The following is a 19802-nucleotide window of genomic DNA, read 5'->3' as shown; positions in this document are numbered from 1 at the left end:
CTATAAGTCTATGAATTGATTATAAAATACCTTAGCCCATTGCTTCAAAAATGATTCACAAAGCTAGACTTGATATCTGTAGGGCATTGGTTTCAGAGCACCTCTCTCTTCGCTGATACCAAGATGTGTGGATGCTCAAGTCTCATAAAAATAGCAGTGCTTGCATATAATCTACACATATCCTTTCTCACACATATCCATATCCTTAAATAATCTCTAGATTATTCACAGTACCTAATACAGGGCCAGCCATGTGGTGTAATGGTTAAGGCAGCCGGATCCTACACGGCCAACTCTGCAGTTCTAGTCCTGGACCCAGTGGCTTGAAAAATATGCCAGGTACATGTTTGTGCATGACTAAAATCCAGAGAGGAGAATGAGGGAGAAGGGATGATAGTATAATCATCTCCTCTGGGGAAATACTTTCTTAATTTCTCTCTCTCGTGAGCAAAACACCCAATATCCAATTTATAAAACAGAAACAACAAAAAACTACTATAATGTTATTATTCTGTAAATACTTGTCATATTGTAGTGCTTGTAAATTTGTATTTTTAAATTATTGTTTTGTTATCTTGGTTTTGTTATCTCGAATACCTTCGAGCTGTCATTGATGGAATCGGTGGATATGAAACCAACAGATAAGGAAGGCTGACTCTATCGATAACTCTAATTCATGCTTTTCATTTTAAATAGTGTATTAATTTATATAGATTGGCAAATTCTGAATACTCTGGTTATTTTGACAGGCTAATGTATATATTTTAAAAAGCTCAGTAAAACTGAGAAGGGAAATATGATAGAAGGAAAAAAAATTGTTTCTCTAACAATACGGCGTTAAACTAGAATTTCGCTATGGTTTCCTCTAGCACTGAGTATGCATGAACCCTAGAGTCTTTCTAAAGGACATAACCCAATCAGATCACTTATATTGCTGAAATTAGCAAACAGTTGAATGAGTAATGTAAATGGGTCATGTAGTTGCCTAATAATTTAATGTAATAATGCTAAATGTTAATTGCTATTACATTTCTTAGAAATTCAGTTTGCATCTGTTTTCCCACAAGCGAACCACTTCCCTTGTTTCTAGTCACCTCCTCCTTTGATTGACCTCCATACACTACTGTCTCTCCCTACAGTAGAGGGGTTAGGAGCCCATTTTGGAAGACAGAATGTCTGGATTCATATTTATGTGCTACGTGACATAATTTAGTTGTCTGAGGATTAAAAGACACAAATCAAATATTTACAACAGCGTTAAACAGATGCTAAGTTACGTATTTTTATTACATCATTTTGCTGGTAAAAAATTTGTAAAATTTCAAGCACTTTACAGATTATAATGAATTTTGTTAATATAAAAATCCTACTGAGTGATGTGCACAATCATCCTGATTTCCAGGTAGGCATGGAGTATTGAAGTGACTCACTGCAGTCAACCAAACAAATGCCAAATCTGCTCTAAAGTCATTGTTCTTTACATTATTACTGGTTTTCCTGGGCACAAATCTCCCACCATGGACTGTGGACTCAGTTTCTGGTCTCTGGAGGTTTTCAGACCATTGAAATGTCTGCTTTCCTAACAAGCCATATTGCTTGTACTTCTTACATTATAGAAACGTCCTTCACTGCTTGAAAATCTTCTCTTCAGCACTCTATGCTTTTAGTGGGTCTTTAGTCTTAGGTTAGCTTTTTTTTTTTTTTTTTTGGTGGGGGGAGAATTCTGAAACCCATGTGCTTGTATGATAGCAAATGAAATATTTATACAGATGTCTCACATGCTATCACACAAGCACATGGGTTTCAGAATCTTATACATTGCCATCGAGTTGTGTGACTGGGAAGCTTATGGAATCTCTTTAGGCTTCAGTTTCCCTATCTGGAAAAAGAGGATTATAGCAAGTACAAAGTGCTGACATGCAAAATTCAGGTATTTTAAAGCACTTAGGAAAACATGCACTCCACTGCACTTTGGCATCTTTTATCCAAACTGAGATCAGAATAATGTTATCTAAATTCTAGCTCAAAATATACTGTGACTTATTTAGAAATACTTATTTATGTTATGAAAGAAAACATCATGTAATTAAAAAAATAGAAGAATAAAAGCAAACTTTTCAAGTCTTTGAATTTTTATGAAGATCTTTTGATTTTAAAAAGTAGAGTGATGGTTGAGTTTTATATATGTATGATAATTGTTAGAGGTTGCATGAGTTGACTTGAGAGAGAAAGCACCCTCCCTCTCCAAATGGGGCATAACCACACAACAATACTTTTCCCTCCATTCCTCATGCCATCAGGATTTTTGGCACACATGCACACATGCCTGGCCTATTTTTCAACTTGGCATGGCTGAGATTCAAGCAGCAGTCAGCCATTTGGGATCTAGTTTTCTATACACAGCACTTAACCACTGCAAGATGGGGCTGACCCTCTTATATTTTAAACTCTGGAAGAATTCTATGGTTAAGTAGCAAGAATAAATTGATTTGTTAAAAACTCAAACTATATAACTCAGAATTTTTTGTTCGTTTTGCATTGTTTTAATGGAGCGGTGAAAGAGAAAATGTTTATACTTTTCTTTCCATCCTGTTTACCTCTCCTCTCTCTTAATCAAAAATAGATATTAAAAGTTTAAAATTTATAGGGCAAAATTCCCAAGATTCTGTAGTTTTTATTGCATGTTTCTTATTTATGTATTTTTTCTTAATTTGCTAGATGGGACATACATTCACTAGACAAAAAGAAAAAGAAAGCCACCCAGTCCAGCACTCAAACCATGGTCAGCTATGTGGGAGTTTAGAGCCTTAATCACCATACCACCTCCTGGTTCTACAACTTGCTTCATAAACCTTACACACTAGAATCTCATTAGAAGTTTATGCATAAATACTACAACAGTAATATCTGTGGTAAATGCAGCATTGCATAAGAATTTTGGAACTTGTCATATTTGCATATTTACTTATCAGTTGGGTTAAGTACTGATGAACATCAAGTGGGATTAGATGGATCTTCTGAAATATGCATTAACAAAATAATTGTTTTTCTAATTATGATTTGACTCTGTCTTTTCTAAATATAGTGATTTCTACCCAAGATATCATAAATGTTTGCTTTTTCTACTTTTGTGATTTGGAATCTTTACTGGTAAATCAAATATCAATTTTGCTGTTACTGTTAATGCAAATATCCATTTAAATGTTTGAAGAAAAGGTCAGTTTATAACCATTTTGAAAGGAGAAACTTTCTTTGGATGACTTAAAAGTTGCTGAAAGACTTAAGACTATTAAGTTGCAATTATATTTTACTACTGAGTCATCTAAGATTTTTAATTTAAATTTTGTTCTACGGATTTTCATAGAATTTTACCATTCTGTTTCTCATATCCTTTGAGAGTGGTTTCTTCATGCTCATTTCACTCTAGGAGGATTAGGAGAGTCCTATAAGAGTAGATTTATGTGTTTAAGGTTGGCTGCTCTCCTTTGAGAAGAATTGTCATGGTTCAATAATTAACTCATGACTTCTAAAAACATCGGAAACTCAATATCTTGCAGAATATGCAGGTTTAATATAAGAAACATTCTCCATTGTCTGATAAAAAGAGTGCTAGAAATGATTTACTCTATCATATTAAACAGTGTTCATAATTTTCTTGGTCAATCCCCTATTGTTTCTATTAGGTATGAAATTAGAGCACAAATATATTATGATATGAATAACAATGTGATTTTCTGTTATAGGAATAAAATCTGTGGGTACTACGGAGAAATAGCAATGACTCTTCCCATCCTCAGGGAGTAAGTTCCAAAATCCTGGGTGGATGCCTTAAACAGCCGATAGTGCTGAGTCTTATATAATATTTTTTGGTGTGCATATACATATATTTTTATACTCTTTACATAGTACTAATAAAATTTAATTTATAAATTAGGCATAAGAAGAGGTTAACAATAGCTAATAAGATAATTATAACAATGCACTGCAAAAAAAGTTATATGAATATAGTCACTCTCTATTTCTCTCTCTCAACATATCTCATTGTACCTTACTCATATTTTTGATCCATGGTTGAACACAAATAACTGAAACTTAGGAGAGTGAAACCACGGATAAGGGCAGACTATGACTGGGTTCCCTATTAGACTGCTAGGTATTGTCATATTGTAAATAATATAATTAAAAAGTGTGTGCATCATTGTCTTCCTAGATCTTTTATGACTAAATTTAAGTTGCAGCAAACCGATAATGATATATATGATTTTCCACATTATAGTTAAAATGACACTTATTCACTAGCGATATAACTGATTTATTCCCTGTAGGAAAGATAATCCCAATCATTAAACTAATCGTCTATAGTATATTTACCAGTTTTGAACCGATTAGCAAATTTAAGTGTTACTGATTATCAAAATACACACACCCATATACATATGCATATGTGTGTGTTCATATCTGCTGTTTAAATTTCCTTTTCCATCAGCTCTAACCTCTTTACAGTCTCCTTCTTAACTATTGAGTTCAATAAAATCTTTAACTTATGTTCAATTTATATCAATACCATAGTCATTGTAACTTTTTTTAAAAAAAATAACAAAGTACTTTTAAAATATTAAACAAATGCATTTGAGAAAAAGAAGTTATAAAAATGTTTGCCCATTGTAGAACTATTTTAGCCAAATTTGGAGTCAAGCAGATAGGCTATCCAAATTGTTTATGAACGTGAATGAAGCAATAAAATATACTTTAGAAAATCTTTATTCTCCAAGTGATACATGACTGACTATGTTAGGGACTGAAACAAATTAATATCCTCATGGATCAGCAAATTTCATTTTTGTAGTTCATTGAATCATGCAATGCACTTGGACTACTGGGATTGACAGGCACTGGAAGTATTTTCTCATATTAAACAATAATCCTCAAATGGCCAATATAAAACCAGAAGCATTCTAGTCATGGAATATGTTTGATTTGTAAAAGAGATAAAAAAATGTACATCCACAAGAACATAAATATGTGGACACAATGCTAGGCAAATTGCTATATGCCCAAGCATTATACTTTCAATGTATTACATTTGGATAAGACTCAGAGAGAGTGATAATAAATTATTGAACACCATTTGCAACAGGCCTCCCCCATATACTAAATTGAAATGACACATACAGTCTGGGCTAGTTTCGAACTCAAACTTGCGGCTGTTGGTCCCATATCCTGCTGCTGTTCGGGCTCGAATTTGGAATACATATGTAGTGTCAGGCTTGAGGCTACTGATGGTAACATTTGTGCCTCTTGCCCTCAGAATGGTATAACTTGTCTCTTGTTCCTGCTTTGAGGTAAGAAAAAAAAATACATGTTAATATTAAATCATCATAATGCCATCAAATGATAAATAGTCAACCACTCAAAGACATTTCTTTTAGATTATGAGATAGAGCAGACATGAGATAGAAAACTCTGTCAATTATTTCACTCTAAATGCAATAGAGACATTTTTTAAAAGATGAAAAAGAGGCAACATATTTGTCACATAAAATAATTGCATAATGCGAACAATGTTCATACATAATGCCCTTTGTATAACCGATCATACCAAAAATCTTCACACCTGTGATAATCCATTCTTATATCAAAGAAGGTGTATGATATAGGAAAACACATACTACATGAGGAATCGTGGGTCACGACATTCAAAGCAGAGACAGTAGGAAATCCATCCAAGGTTATTGACTCATGTGTCTTTTATTTGTAAAAGAATCTATTTGCTTACTTTCTTAAGAGTATCGTACTACTTAAATTTAAATCCTGTATGCAGAATTGTTCTGTAAATTTAAACTGCTATATAAATGCACAATTTGCTTTTAATTCACTTTAAAAGGCTTTGTAAACTGTAGCAGTATACAAATATACAAACATGTTATGTTCACATTAGTAGTTAGCTATAAAACCAGCCATTTCTGATGTTAAAGCTTACATACATTTGCTTTCAAATCTTATAATTTATAACCAGGTAGAAATAAGTGTTATTTAGAGTGGTGGAATATCTCTGCTTAAGTTCTAGCATACATAACCGTGTATCTATTTTTAATTATCACATTAGTATACCACAATTTTTTTTGACGTTTTTGCCTTAGGACATGTGTGCTCACTGGAGAGAGACAGATGCATTGAGAAGGAAAGTGAGATATCACCCACCTCAAGGGGGATGGCCACACCACAATCCCTTCTCCTCCAGAGATCTTGGGTGCGCACACACACACACACCTGGTGTGATTTTCAAGCCACCGGGTCCAGGACTCAAACCATAGTCAACCATGTAGGAGTCCAGTGACATAACTGCTATGCCATCTGCTGGTCCCAACTATATGACAATTTTATGATGTGGCCCTCATCTTCTAAATGTCCTTCTACAGAACAAAGAAAGCTTTTCATAGTTCAGTAACTGTTTTGTTATTAGTGCAATGTTTTTACCTGTACTGAACAAAACTCACATGAATGTGAAGATCAGGAAAGGATGCTTGAGACAGTGGACTAAGGTGTAGACATTAATAGACCAAGGACTCACTATAACGTCATTGGTAGATAAACGTCATGGTGTGAGAGAAAATAAACATCTATCTATTGCTATAACTAACTGTTTTAAGTTTGGTAGTGACATCTTTGATAGTTCTTATTGTTGTCGATGGGAAGGCAATCGACAAGATGATTTCTGAAGAAACCCTCTACCTATAAATCAAGGAGACACATGACCAGAATTTGAAACAAGAATCCCACCACTTACTAGCAATGTCATTGATTTCTGTGCAAGAGCTCAGTTCATGAAAACATAGCCTCTTCCCCTGCACCATCCAACCCTGTAATAAAGTTCCCCCACCTTTTCATAGTATTTGACCTCGTAGTCCAATATGATCCCATTTGGGTGTTCAGGTTCCTGCCAGGATAAAGAGATACTGTTTCTGGATGTCCGATCTTTCTTAATCGTCATGACAGGTGACGGGGCTGTAAAGAGAGGAAGAGAAGGGGTAGTGGAAGGAAGTTAAGGGCTTGGGGATCATGATGAATAAGAAGAGAGAGAGAAAGGGACAAGCAAATGGACTCTATCATTGTTCTAATCTTTGGCATGAAGTACTATTTCCATTTCTCTTTCCAAGGCTCTTGAGTATTACTCTGGCCCCATATCCAGCCTCAGCAGCTGGACTATAGCCCTAGTACATGCGAGCCCATGGAAAATGAGCTGAGATATTTTGCTGCTGGTAGACTAGTGGCAAGTGAGCAGATGTTTTCAATCTGCTACTATAATGTAAGCAATGAAATATATTTGATATGTTAAAAAAAGAACAAAACATCAGGACTACCTATTTGTTATAATGTTGCAAAGTTATTAATGCCAGATTCTTCAGCTCATTGATAACATTTTCATATGCAACTCCGTAAGAGGACTGGAATCCATTATGCACAAGGAGGCCCATGGTATCCATAGGTAATAATAATATTTAGTGTATTATAAAATAAATAGGATTTAGGACATATTACAGTAGGACTCAACTTCTGACAACGATCTGTCATGAACAAAAATACATATCAAAAACAACAACTTTCTACTTTAAAATTATTTTAAAAACACGTTTAATAAGAAGTACATGGAAATGACTGCTATCTGTACTACAAATATCCAGATATGTTTGGAGGTATCTTATTTGATGGTAACTCAATATTTACTACATTTTGCTATACATCATCCAAAGTATATAGAACACATAAAATGGTCACTTGGTTTGGATTAGATATCATATGGTCACCTTCATTTCTAGCTAAAGACTAAATATGTAAGTGATTTTTATCTTCCTTCTATTACAAAAGGAAAAAAATACACAAAATTCATCAAGGTATTTCTAGTTTCCAACCTCAGTTTTGGTACGTTAGCCGGTCAAATTGTGTCCTTGGACTTTAATGGCACCCTGTCCTAATGGAATACAGCTATGCAAATGATAAACACAAACTAAAACTCAGGAATTTTTAGAAGCATCAGATGTTGAATTATTTTCATTGTTAAAGAAACTATGTTTTCATACTCTTTTTCAAATCAAGGACTATGAGAATCCGAACCCTATGTACCCATATCTCCCCAGCAGCTTACAGTACATGTTCCATATTTGTCTATTTGATGTTTATATGATCATCGCAATGGCTTTTGCATCTATTCTCTAATTCAAACTGCTCTTATGGATAAAACTCTCATTTTTAGTGCTCACATAAAAATATAGCTTCTAGGGTCAGCTCTCCATCGCACAGTGGTTAAGTCCTATTCATGAAAAGCTGAATCCCACATGGCTGACCATGCTTCAGATGCTGGCCATTGGTGCTTGAAAAACACACTATACATGTATGCATGCATGTCCTATGGGATCAGCAGATGGGGTAATGGTGATGTTGCTGAACTCCCACATACATGATTGGACCTAGCAGCTTAAAACTCATGCTGGGCATGTGTGTGTCCCCAGAATCTCAAAAGGAGAATGGAGAAGGGGTTGTGGTATAGCCATCTCCCCAGGGGGTGATTTCTCACTTTTTGTCTTTCTGTCTCTCTGGTGAGTGCATGTGCCCTATAGTAAAAATCTCTCTTAAATAAATAAATAAATAAATAAATAAATAATCCCAGTCAGAGAGAAAATGGAGGAAAAGGGATTCTAGCATGACATTGTCCCATGGGGATCATTGAGGGGAAGGGGCACAAACACCTTCTCTTACAAATTCATTCATCCTCTGACAATTAAAAAAAAAATAGAGCTTCCATTATGTTAGCTTTCTGCCACTTTAATAAAAAATATAAACCAAAAGGTAGAATCGATTACAATAAATATACTTATTGTCTGTTTCTATTATTTGTAAGATTTTCAAATGGAACTCTTTTAAAATAAAGCATTGCTACTCCAATGTCGTGGCAATAATGACTTGATTTTTGCCAAGGGAAAATGTAGGTGCTGCTTTTCTAATGGCAAATTATTTCATTTTCTTATTCATATTTTGATCCCATTAGCAATTAATATTCCTACATCATTTATCTTTTATGTCATCAATACTCTTCTGTTTTAATTTCAAATTAGCCTCACTGCTCTCCCCATCCCTGTTGTTAGCTGCTCTGAGGCTAATTCCAAGAAAAAAATAAGTTATTTTCATGATATTTTAGTTCAAGTTTTATAAACATGTTTAATGCTTACAAACATATCATTGAGTTATAAATAAAGAGCAGATATGTTAAATTTTAAAGAACTATTTTCTTTTTCCTTATCTTAATACTTAAATACTTAATACTTAAAAAATATCAATTCGTTACCTAATAGCTAATAAAAAAAATTCCATTCCTAATGTCTTTAGAACTAAATTTTGCTTTTGAACAAATAATGTAGAAATTCCACTAATTTTTCTGCTGAAGCAAATCCATTAATCGAGTTGGACAATGTGTGCTCACAGAGCATTTTAAAGAAGCATAATATTGGAACACTTTGCTGTCAAACTCATGAAGCCCCTACATTTAATTTCGTACCACCATGAAACTCACTTATGCTTCCTAATGGTTCAAATACATTTTCAAAGAAGTTTTGAAAATAACCAGGTATAGCATCTCTCCTTTAAAACACAAAAGAGAAAACAATTCATTTCAAAGAACAATTGTGACAAAGATGGTTATTAACTTTTTAATGAGAACTTTGCAGTCTCTTTGGGGGTCTGCCCAAATTTTACTGCTTCTGTACGAGCAGAACTTTATAACTGTTGAATTTCTTCAAAGGTCTTTGAGCAAGCTGCGGGGGCCCTGTTGGACTGTAATAAATAGCCTTTTGTAATTCCACACTTACTTAAGTAGAGGCAATTGCTCGAAGCTTGTGCCATCTCTATGTTAAATGAACCTTTTCTGATGGCTGCTTTTAGGCCCCTGTTAAGTCATTTGTTCTGCTCTTTTAATACATGCCTCTCATGCTGGCTGCATTTCAGCACAGTTCAATCCAGTACACCAGCTGGAAGACCGTGACTTTTAGGTAATGCTCATCAATATTTTAATATTAATAAATAATTGACAGACATTGTTCTTCTCTCCCCCTATAAATAATGTTAAGGCAATAAAAGATACTGCTGAAGGAGACAAATTCCATGGGCACTCCATGGTATCAGTGCTTTTTAAAAGGCTTTCTACAGCACGTTTTAATTCGTGCCTTGGAGTCTAATTTATCCACACTTCATATGCAGTAGCCCAGTTGGTAATATTAATGAGAAACAGTAATAAGGATTACATTTATTTTTGTTAGTTTTTGGGTATCAAAGAGTGATTTGTTCAAATTACTAATTTCCAAATATGTAGAAATTCTTTAACTTTTTTATATAAAAAACATGGTATTATAATGTTGGAAGATAGCTTCAATTCACTTGGTGAATTCCTCTATTTTATACACTTATGATTTGAAAGAAAGAAGTAAATGGAGTAAAACCACCTGAAGACTAGAGAGACACCGGGAAAAAGAAAGTGTTAAGAAAGAAAAGAAAAGTATCAGTTTTCTCTGTATTTTTTTTTTACTTTTGTTTTTGTTTTATTTTGTTTTCATGGTGATATATAAACTAAAATAGCAGTTACTGGTTGCTATTTCCCTAGAGGTTAAGGTTAATTTTGTGCCTCTTTTATATTCTCAAAATGATAGATTATACTAAAGTCATTCTCTTATTTAGAGGAAGAAGGGCATGAGAGTCAGATGCTGAGTTGCTAGTCTAGGAATTCATGCATATTAGCTGATAATAATTTCATTGGGGAAAAATATTATCTGAGATAGTATGAAGGTAATAATTTTGAGGAAGTTTAAAATATGGTCTTGGTATGGAGAATACCTTTCGGTTGCATTAATATTTGAGAAAGAGAAAATATTTGATCTTAGCTTTTGCTATTCTGGGTATAACAGGACAGCTATGAAACCTCATGAAGATAGGGAGGGAGGGAGAGGCCCACGCAGGTAACCATTTTCCATGAGCTTTTCTGGACACACACTGTGAAAACTTCCACATTGTCTCAGTACTACAGAAATTCTTAACTTGTGTCAGAGTGGTTTTTTTTTTTTTCTCATGGCTCTTTCAATTTGTTCTTCTTAAAAGTTTTCTTCAATTATGACATAGGACTGAACAGATATTTTTAACCTATGTGATCCAGATATATGTGTTTTGTAAAAACTGGCACCAAAGTGCTTTTCAACAATTTGTGTTCTTAGGAGATGAACTTTCTAGGAACCGAGAGTTGAATTGTTCACTGGATATTTTCTTCCTTAACTCAAAACTACAGCAGTGACAACCAGTGGAATCAGCCACATATCATACGATGACTAGTTCGGGAAGATGACAGAGAGACAGAGAAAAATGACCTTCATACTTAATAATTGAGCCTCAGCAAAGAGATGAAGACAAATCTTTTTCTAAAAGATTATTTATTTGTAGAGGAAGGACAAGATTTTCCCTTATTGTTCACGTAATCTGAGCCATTGACTACATTTAATGAAACAACAGAGAAACAAATTACAAACAGGAAAGCAAAAGTGTTAGGCTAAGAAAAGTTTTCATGTAAAGGTTTGGTTTGGGGATGGGACTTTTCCTCATTTACAATTTGTATTAGAATCTCACCGAATACTAGTGCAGGCCAGTACTACTGACAGACTTGGAAGGGATTCGTTATTTTAATGATGGTGTTTTCTAAGCTACGTCGACTATTATTTTGCAACTAAAATATGATCCTTCCTTAGAATCAGGAAGTCAAAACTTCAAAATGCAACTCCTAAAGGATCTGGTTTGGTTCGTTTGTTTTTATTGGGACCTTCCTCTTTCTGGGTTTGGGAATTTCTAATGAACCTCTGAGGTATCTCTGCGGTTTAGAGATTGAACAAGTTAAAGTAATAACAAAAAGCGCACAGTATTCCTTCTCTGTGCAAGCCAAAGCTTTTAAAAATTATCTCCATGGGAAAATATTATGCAGTAAATGGTTGAAAGATTTTTCTTTTGAATTAGACATGCTTTTAAAAGCATTACTCTCTTATTTTTCTTTACTATTCCTTACAATGCCCACATAAGAACATTTCTTCTCATTTTTTTCAGAGGTGAACACTTTTCTGTTAAATCCAGACACTCTTGGATTCGATGTAGCATAATCATTCATAGCTTAAGGTTCTTCATCTCACCATCCCTTCCCTGATTTCCTCAAACCTGGTGTTCAGAATTGCCTGGTGTACTCAGCTGGGAATTTCAGAGTTGTATGTCTTTACATATTCTTCCTCACTAATAACCGAGTTTGCTGACCAGCTCCTCCTTCTGAAACCTGATGAATATTCTTTCTTCTTGGTTTGCTGGCCTTGTCTTAGTTCAAACCCTTGCCATTTTTCACCTGCACTGGATTCTGTGTCTTTCATTTTAACCTTTTCAGAACTCAGCTTTCTACATATTTTGATGATTTATCATTCTACAAAGCAAATGAAACTTGACCTTTCCCTCTTTCAAAAACCTCATAATTTCCCATGTGGATTTTCTAAACCTTCTAAATAAATAATCAACTCTAAAGGAAAGATCTAGAGCAGTATATTTTGGGGGAAGAGAGACCTGATATTTTTATAAAGTTGATATCAGAAAACTCTTAGGACTGTACATGTGGGAAATGTGGACTATATTATGTTAAATCAATTGAAATTCATGTAATTATTATTTAAAGCTTTTCACAAGACTTCAGTGTACACACCAGCTTTATCATTCATTGTCCTGTATTCAAAGTTCACCTTCAAAAGGCAATTCTTTCATTCGTCTATCCACCTTTGTTCATACCGTACTCACTGTCTAGAACACTAGATCTCTTCCTTTTCTGCCTGGAAATCTGCTACTATTCATTACCCTTCAAAAACCATTGCTAATATAATTCCCCTATAAAGCTTTTTATGAGTCCCTTAGGCAATAGCTAATCAGCTCCTTCCTCTGTTTTCTCTGTATGGTTATTGTCCATTTTCCTATCATTGAGCTCACTGCATTGTGTTGTGATTACATCATTTGCTTACCAGTATGTCTTCCCACTAGACTTCAAAGTCCCCAGTGATTTTGGTACCTAGGGTAGTGCCAGCCTTGAATAAATCCAGGCATGGTTTGGTTAGCTTTGCAATAAAATATACACCAAATTTTGTGGCTGTTTCCTTTGAAAGATGAATTCTACTTGGCATCTGATGTTAAAATTCTAAAATTCAAACCAAAATGATAGTTTAAATATGTTTAAGAAAAATTTTTTTTCTACAAAATTGTCATTCAAATTCTATTCTTTAGAGAAGAGTAATTTTCTTAACCCAATCAGTGGTATTGGGGAGAAAACATTATAAAACATAAAATATTGATTTATTTAAATAGGATTTTTTGCCCTTATTTCATGTATTTACTTTGAGTTATCTTTGCTACAGGGCGTGTATGCTTGCTGGAAATACAGAGACAAACAGAGACAGAAAGTAAGAAATCACTCCGTCGGGAGGGATGGCCATGCCACAATCTCTTCTCCTACATTTCCTTTCGGGATTTTGGGCAGACACACACACTGGACTGGTGTGAGTTTCAAGCCTCCAGGTTCTTAACTCAAACCATGGTTGACCGCATGGGAGTCCAGTGTCTTAACTACTCTGCCACCTGCTGGCCTATGCCATTATTTTTTATTAAAAGAGTGTACTTTATATTCAGGCATGTCAGTCTAAGTATCTAAGAAACTCTGACATTTTAATTATTGAATTTTGAAGATCCCAAAGTAGTTTTAAAAACTAAATAATGCAGTCATAATTTATAACCTAATTCTCCTCTCAGAATGGAAAGATAAAACATTTTAAAAATAGTAATAGAGGAAGATTAACATAATAGTTTCAATTTATTGCATATATTCACCAATTTGAAATCCTATTTTTATATTCTCTATTAATCTTTACTTCTTTGTATTTAATTTGATATCAAGTTCTTCTTTTCTAAAAATTATGCACTATTCTTATAGAATCAAATCATCTCCATATATGTGATATGGCTTTGAAGATCTATGGGACAAATCATAGGTTTCTAATTAAAATGTTTCAATATGAAAGATATTAATATTGACGAAAAACTATATTAAAAACTCTTATTATCCAGTAGAAAGTAATTTATATCTAAAATGTTTAAAAGTGTAGGAATGAAATAATACAAAGTAGACCAAATGAAATTTTTTAAATACAGTATTCTAGTAAATCTATCATAAAATATGAGAAGATACATTCACATACATCTGTACATTTTGGGGGAAAAAAGTTCCTTGGATTAGCTAGGATGGGCTAAATACTCTCTCTTTAGAGGATTGTGAGTATTCTCAACACACTTACAGTCTGAGAGTCTAGCGAGCCCTATCCTAGGACATAAAACATTGTTATGTGAGGTTAGGGGAATGATGGTTGCTCATGTTAATACTTGTGCATCTATGTGTGCACATAAGTGTATATCTGTGTTTTTTAGCCTAACATCTTTTTTTAAATTTTAAAGATAATATGACGGTTCACAGGATTTGGCTGTCTTTTATTCTTAATAGGAGACAAATTTAGCTATAGGACCAGCAGGTGGCAAGGTGGTTATGGTAGCTGGATTCCCACATAGCTGACTGAGGTTCAAGTTCTAGACCTGACAACTTGAAAATAATGCTAGGCACAAGAGTCTGTGTGCCCCAAATCCTGAGAGAATAATGAAAAAGAAGCATGGCTATATAATGTGGCATGGCTATACTCCCACAGAATGATTTCTCACTTTCTCTGTTTTTCTTTGGCAAGCACACTTGTCCTATGGCAAAAATCTAAAAAAAAAACCAGAAAACAAAAAACAAAAACAAACAAACAAAAACATTAACTATATTCATGTCATTCTTATGCTCCTTTATCAATTATAAATGAAATATAAGGTAACCTGAAATTTCCTACACAAGCATTTCAGTATATTTATGCATTATTCTTAAAAGCAATATTCTTTATTTGTGTCTGAAAAATATGCTTTTATAGTTTTATATTTAGAGAATACTATAAACTAAATAAATTAGACACAACAGAATGTACTAATTATAGTTCTGGAGGTTGGGAAAGCCAACGTCAAGACAGATTCAGTCTGGTAGAGGCTCATTTCCTGGTTCATAGATGGCACTTTCTAGCTATGTCCTCACATGTTAAAAGGGCAAAGAAGCTCTCTACTTGATAGGGCACTGATTCCTCTCAAGAGGGGCTTTCCAAAGGCCCACCTCTAACCATTTCATTGGTAATTATATTTGAAAAATTATAAAGATGGAAGGGACGTAAGTATCCATATCTCCATGTATCCTGCCTTTGATATTTCAGTTATATCAAGGTTTTGAAAAGCTATTTTTTTTTTTAACCAAAGTAGCTTTAGAAATACATCGCTTCAACCTATTATACTGTATAAAGTATAAATCCTACACTTGCAGGCTTACTATCTGAGGAGCTCCTGTGTCTTTGCTGATTAGCCTCTATGACTTAAGTCAGATTACAGTGTTAATTAGATGGTTACACTAAATCATAAGTTAGGGCCTTTGTCTGACACTACCTACTCCTGCTTGCTACTGTTGAGGCTCCAAATGATCATTTTGCTCAGTCTGGGCTGGATTCTTGTGTTTGTACAAGTAAGACAAAAGAAAAAAAAAATAAGGTCCTTGTTATTTCAGACCAGAATTTTTTTAATGCATCATGTAGTGACCTTGTTGTGGTAGGATCACTTGGGGTCTATGTCTGAAATAATAAATCAATACCTGTAATTAAGATACCAAAAATTGGAATCCCATCCACCAACACACAGACACATGCATGTATGCATTTGTAAGGATTCGACTATAACCCTAAAATAATTTCATTCTCACTTAAACATATTCTTGAGTGAATGAGAATAAAAACCGATTTACCCCTACAGGAATAACGATTGTCCTTATAAGTAGCATATGTATGAGTGAGCAACCATTGTTTAACTCTTGGTTGTTGTATGAATTTTCTTTGTTTTTTAAGATAATAATGAAAGAGAGAGAGAGAGAGAGATGCACCCTAGACAGGGTCTTATCACAACAGAAATTTCTATACCCAGCCTTCTAGCTCCTCAAGATCTTGGCCACCTACTTGTGCACCCACTTTGTTTTCAAGTTGGCCCTGGGATCCAAGCCTGTGGTTGGTCAATAGCTCCAGGTTTGCAGGTCACTTGTGTTACCACTGCACCACAGTGGCTGGGACTGAATCATGAATATTTATAGTGCATTATCTCTCCTCAATTTTTTTTTAAATGGCAAACACCATAGCAGTATGCACCAAATATTACTCATCCTGTGTGTGGAAGCAGAAAAAAAAAAATGTGGCTACACTTTGTTTCTATACACCCGGCCCACATGGCTTGTATATGCCTAGCTCTCCTACCCCAAATGCAACAGAAACTAACTGAAGCAGAAAGGAAGGTCCTCTTGAGAAATCATCTAGGTTGATCCCTTCCTTTAGGGAGGTAAAAGCCCGAACTTCCCATAACAGGAAATCTATGAAGTCTGGTTCAACATTTGGAAATCAGATTTTGGAAATTAGCTCAGAGCTATCCAGTTTTACTCACATATAGAAATATTCTTTGGCTTGAGAAAATGAGACAAGGGAATAGTCCAGAAAAGAGAATTTTGGTAAGTCACTATACAGAATGTAAAATATTTTGATTACCATGAAATCTTTCCAAGAAATTCTAATTCCATGTTACTGTGATACCAGAAACTTAGTTATAGCATAGATAGAATCTTAAAGAATATACATCTTTCATTAATTCAAAAAAATCACCTAAAAAGTTTTAAGTAAAATTGGAAAAAGTTAAATGCATTGGACAAAATGAATTCTAGTAATATTTTACATCTTCTTCAAGTATGTGCCCTAAGCCCATTATCAACATTTAATTAAAATATAACATATTAAGTATTTTTTAAAAAGAGAGAATGTGTTTATTATTTGTTTCTAGTCTGTCTGAGGAATGCAGGTGGAAAATATGCTAATTTTGGTGTGTTTGCATATTTATATAAACAGAATGATCACCAACAGAGACTTTCAGAGTTTCCAAAAGCAATCATCCCTGCAAAATTTCTATTTTGGCTGTTAAATTTGCGTTGTCTATGCTTGCACTAACACATCCCAATCTTTTTTTGTCTCTAATTTCCTGCTTCTGCACCCCATATCACTTGATTGAAAAGTGCAGACATTAGTTTTAAAAATAACTTTATTCTCACAAAGAGATGTAAAAAGCCAAGCAGAAAACAAAGGCGAAATTGCAGAGGCAGACTACCTGCAGCTTAATTTCCATGATGCCTGTGGCTTGACCTCTTTAGTTCCAGGCTCAAGATTAATTTATCTGAAGAATTTTGTCAAATGCTTTTAGCTAGCCATGAATTTTAGAGCAATTCTATTTCTCAAGTTTATCCAAAGAAGGAAAATGCACCGATACACATTTCTGCAATTATGAATACTCACATAATCAAGCTTAGAATTTCGGGAACTGGAGTTGATTAATTTTTACATGCACCATAAAAATTTTAGCACATTAGAAGAAAAATAGCCTTAAGTTGTTGCAGTTTTGGATTGCACAAGTAAAGCTAAAAAGAAAATGATGTGGATATGAATATAGTAATATTGTTTTTCTTAAGGTTTTGGCTTTCATTTCCATTTCTGAATGTAGGTTCCTGCATTTCTAATTCCTTACCTCAATAGCTAACAGAAAATTGTCATTAGCCTACCCAGAGTAAGTGTTCTCAGACACAGGTGTGTAGACTACATTTTATATTTAACCTGTCATGTGGAAAGATTCTAAATACTCATTCCCAAGCTTGTGAAGTAAATTTAACTCATTTTGTATGTTATTTATTTATGAAAAACTAAATTTCATAGAAAGACTAATTTCTAAGTGAAATTATAATTTATGTTAAAAAAAAGAGTTAAACATTAAATGAGGGTTCATCATTACTCACTGGGGGGGATGAAGTTTTTCTAAAACTGATTTATGTGATGGTGCATCAGTCAGAAAAGTTTAAAATGACTGATTTCCACACTTGAGGTGGGTGGATTTCATTAGATGTAAATATACCTCGATGAAGTAATTTAAAAAACAATAACCGGAAATAAAAATAATATACATGGTTTACTAAAATTGAAAAGTGGTAAAATTAATTAAATGATTTTGAGTAATTTTGAATATTTCTCAACTGTGTTCTATACTTTTTTCTGATTTTCAGAAACATTTGTTCAAAAAAAAATGCATGAAACTATTATATAGGTATTACAAAGTGTTTCTGGTCTGGTCTGTCAGATTTCTTCTGGAATTGAAAAACAATAAACTGAGAATCATTATTATTCACATTGCAAAGTCTGTGGTTTAGCTTTAGAAACATGCTTTTCAAGTTAAATTTCCTTCAAAATGCACCTAGCTAGGAAAAAATAAAAATGAGAGAAAAATGCTAGAAGCAAAGCAATCTTGAGGTTTGAGATGTCTGGCAGTCAATTCTCCAAACACTACTGGGCTTTCCTACCCATTACATTCTAGAAGGGATCACAATGGGTTTTCATATACGCAGTTCTGGATCTGTATATATACCTTGCTTTCCTGGATGGTGGAACTGTGGTACTGTTACTCTGTGTTCACCTCAGGAATAAGTGACTGTCAAATTGATTTGGGGCTCTAGGGGTTGGTTTAATCTCTGAAAGGAGATTCTGAAATGAGAGACTAGTAGAACAGAATTGGGAACTAAACAATATCAAATTTGCAAATGGGTACAGTGGAATGAACTTCTGTTCACATTTGTGTTCTGTGTAAGGCGTCGGATACACAGGCAATGCCACATAATCTGTATGGCGCTTGCGCTCTCTTCATCAGGCTGGGGAGTGCTGTAGGCAATTCACCACTAGTTTCTAGTGACATGGCGGGAAGTGAATACAGAAAGAAAAAAGTCAACCCAAGTAAAACAAGTTTTGAGTGAAAATGGTCATGTCCTTGCTACAAAACCTTTCGCAGTTAAGCTCATAATGAGGGAAACAACTATAAGAACTACAGGCACAGAAAGAAAATTGTGAGAAAAATTTTCCAACACATTTCCTAAAAAGTCAGCAGGGTTTTACAGAAAACAATCAAGTGATTGTAGAAGGAAACATGCAACCAAACAATTTGTTCAGTTAACACGTACAATTTAACAAAATAACATATGTTCAGAGTCACTTTTTGGAAACAAATTAAAAGGCCCTTCTGGACTTAAAATTTCTAACTACCAATGTTCATTTAAGGAAACAACAACCTGGACCCGGTGGCTTAAACTCATGCTGGGTGTGTATGCGGGCGTGCCCAAGATCTCAAGAGGAGAATGGAGGAGAAGGGACTGCGGCGTGGCCATCCCCCCCTGCGTGGTGATTTCTTGCTGTCTCTTTCTCTCTCTGTCTTTTTGGCAAGTGCAGGCGTCCTATAGCCAAAACCTTTCAAAAAAAAAAAATCTAACTCAGAGGCCATATTTACATGTATTCATAATATGGAATGCATCTACTACCATATATGTATTTATATATGTATACATAATACATAAAGCTTAACTACTAACCATTTAACATCTTAGATTCGCGTATTCTGTTATTTAGTTTTAACAGCAATCGGAGAGAATTTTCCTGGTTTCACAAAAAAGAAAACCCAGAATTAAAATATTAAGAAACTTGGTGCCAGCAGGTGGACTAGTGATTAAGATGCTGGATTTC

At 34.3% G+C, this 19802-nt stretch overlaps 1 protein-coding gene across 2 annotated transcripts in view; it reads right to left on the bottom strand.

Annotated features, from left to right (window-relative positions):
* Positions 1 to 19802, bottom strand: part of EPHA3 (EPH receptor A3) — a 404175-nt gene that overhangs the window by 84840 nt on the left and 299533 nt on the right. The window contains exons 6-7 of one of the 2 annotated variants that reach the window (XM_006139867.2): positions 6881 to 7005; positions 5173 to 5335 (exon numbers count right to left, since the gene is read on the bottom strand). In XM_006139867.2, coding sequence (XP_006139929.1) covers positions 5173 to 5335; positions 6881 to 7005 — 288 coding nt within the window. The remainder of the gene's footprint in view (positions 1 to 5172; positions 5336 to 6880; positions 7006 to 19802) is intronic. The other variant, XM_006139868.2, reaches the window with a different exon arrangement.

This window comes from Tupaia chinensis, unplaced genomic scaffold, assembly GCF_000334495.1.
Source record: "Tupaia chinensis unplaced genomic scaffold, TupChi_1.0 Scaffold000009_1, whole genome shotgun sequence".
In the NCBI taxonomy this organism is placed as follows: Eukaryota; Metazoa; Chordata; class Mammalia; order Scandentia; family Tupaiidae; genus Tupaia; species Tupaia belangeri.
Note: the sequence above shows the minus strand (reverse complement) of the source record. Positions and strands in the feature narration are given on the sequence as shown.